The following is a 2,516-nucleotide window of genomic DNA, read 5'->3' on the forward strand; positions in this document are numbered from 1 at the left end:
TTCCCCAAGTCATCTGTGGCACAATGTGGTGGAAATCACACTCTAATGGACTCTAGCAATCTTGACGTCCCTCCTCTGGAGATCTGTAGATGGAAGAGTATCTCGGAGATCAGGCTGTCTGTGATCCTCCTTTCCACTCTCGATACAACTGATTCTTGATATTCTCCGAATAATGCCATTTGTTTGGAAGCCTTCTGAGTAGAGGCCTCCGTCTTTCGCTTTAGTATCTCCTGCAATGCATTAGCTAACCTTGTCTCGGCTCTGTGAATGTCCTTTTCAACCATGTTCTTCCGCTGCAATTCGAAAGCGCGGCGTCTACGATGGGAACAGGCCATATAGTAGCCCACTATGTAAATGGTAAGTCTTTAGAATATGATATTGCTCCGAGTTCTGGCAGTGGAGCTGTACATACGGTCAATCCTTTGCCATCCACTACAACCTTTCTTTTTGTTTGAGTCATAGAAACGAATGAAATTCAAATTGAATGCTGACCGGATATAGAACATTGAGGATCTGTTTGTGGACATGCTTCAAATTTCTCGAATATTGCATCGTATATGGCTTTTCATTCATTTTCAAATCTTGTCATTGTGTTTTTTTTTACCAGGTTGATGAACTTTACCTTGTGACTGGCGTTCCGCTGCTCGTTTCGCTTCACGCTCTTCCTGCCAGGTTGTGATTTTCTTTTTAGCGTAGTTCATGGTAGTTTGAAAGTCGTGAGTCCCACAGTTTCACTTTTGAGTTTCAGTATGTACAGCACTGGTGGCTCCAACTGACTCAGAGATACTTTCCCTCCAATTAAAACGATAGTAGTATTATTATTTGGTGAGTGATGAGACAAGTTGAGTGCGTTTGCGGGTTCATTCTACTTACAAAGAGACGAAATATCTCTTGACGGTGGTGACCCACTGAACGGAATCATGTTGTTGGCCTCTGATTTATTTTCATGTCAACATTCGTGTTCAGATGTAACAATCCTACTTCTGTAAGATGGAAGAGTGACCTCGGAGATCAGGCTTGTCTGTGAGTCTCCTTTCCCACTCTCGTTACAACCTGATTCTTGATATTCTCCAAATAATGCCATTTGTTTGGAAGCCTTATGAGTAGAGGCCTCCGTCTGTCGCTTTAGTATCTCCTGAAATGCATTAGCAAACCTTGTCTCAGCTCTGTGAATGTCCTTTTCAACCATGTTCTTCCGCTGCAATTCGAAAGCGCGGCGTCTACGATGGGAACAGGCCATATAGTAGCCCACTATGTAAATGGTAAGTTTTTGAGATATGAAACTGCTATGCAATTGCTTTGAGTTCTGGCAGTGGAGCTGTACATACTAGGGTTCCGTGAATAACTAGTTCCCCGATGAGTTATTCACAATTGTTAATAACTTGTAGGGCTGGGGGGGTATGTTATTAACTGTTATTAACTGTAAATAACTAAAATTTGTGTAAATAACTCGAAAACACAATAAAAAATCGGCCAGTGACCGCAAAATAGTTCTTCTAAATCCATGGCAGAAATATTTTTACGAGCTGGAGGCAAGGAAAGGGTGGCCGCGGCCTCAGCCACGATAGGTTCGTCTGAGAGTAGGTATAATAATTGATAGGATGTAATGTTGACATCGAAATCCACTTCAAAATTCAACTCCACTTCAAACCTCAACTTCTCTGGGACTACAGTAGACTCGGGCATGTACAGGTTCGAAGGCTCGTCATCCTCCACTTTAGCATCCTCGTCGTCTAATTCCAATGTATCTCCTTTCCTTCACATTTCGTGCGTCAGGGTCGAGTCGGAACGGGGAATCGGAAGATACTTCTCAAAAAGGGCATCGGCTTCCGTTGTAAGTGGTACCTCAGTGGAAGCTGTGAAAAAAAGGATGCGAGCGTGTCAAAAGCGCGAAAAAATAATGATCAGGAATTTTCTCTCAAAGTGGAAAGGCTGATGCGCTATCAGTGTAATGATTGATGGGCGGAGTAAGCCGGGGAGACTCGGAAAAGCTGTGCAGAGTCGCTTAATAAGCAAATATATTCACAGTTATTCACACTCCTACCTGGACCAGGTGAGTTATTAACTGTTATTAACTGTTAATAACTAGGGGTTATTCACAGTAGTTATTAACTCGGGAGTTGTTCACGGAACCCTAGTACATACGGTCAATCCTTTGCCATCCACTACAACCTTTCTCTTTGTTTGAGTCATAGAAACGAATGAAATTCAAATTGAATGCTGACCGGATATAGAACATTGAGGATCTGTTTGTGGACATGCTTCAAATTTCTCGAATATTGCATCGTATATGGCTTTTCATTCATTTTTTCAAATCTTGTCATTGTTTTTTTTACCAGGTTGATGAACTTTACCTTGTGACTGACGTTCCGCTGCTCGTTTCGCCTCACGCTCTTCCTGCCAGGTTGTGATTTTCTTTTTAGCGTAGTTCATGGTAGTCTTGAAAGTCGTGAGCTCCACCCACAGTTTCACTTATGAATTTCACGTCTCCATATAGTGTCTGGTATGCACAGCGC

At 42.4% G+C, this 2,516-nt stretch overlaps 1 protein-coding gene across 1 annotated transcript; it reads right to left on the reverse strand.

Moving 5' to 3' along the window:
- Positions 1 to 42: 42 nt before the first annotated feature.
- On the reverse strand, positions 43 to 701 carry AGABI2DRAFT_123545 (hypothetical protein; the record flags this gene model as incomplete). Its single annotated transcript, XM_006458764.1, has 2 exons — positions 43 to 230; positions 605 to 701. 2 exons carry the CDS (start codon positions 699 to 701, stop codon positions 43 to 45), a joined length of 285 nt encoding a protein of 94 aa, XP_006458827.1.
- Positions 702 to 2,516: the final 1,815 nt, after the last annotated feature.

The sequence above is a fragment of the Agaricus bisporus genome (assembly GCF_000300575.1).
Source record: "Agaricus bisporus var. bisporus H97 unplaced genomic scaffold AGABI2scaffold_28, whole genome shotgun sequence".
Classification (NCBI taxonomy): Eukaryota; Fungi; Basidiomycota; class Agaricomycetes; order Agaricales; family Agaricaceae; genus Agaricus; species Agaricus bisporus.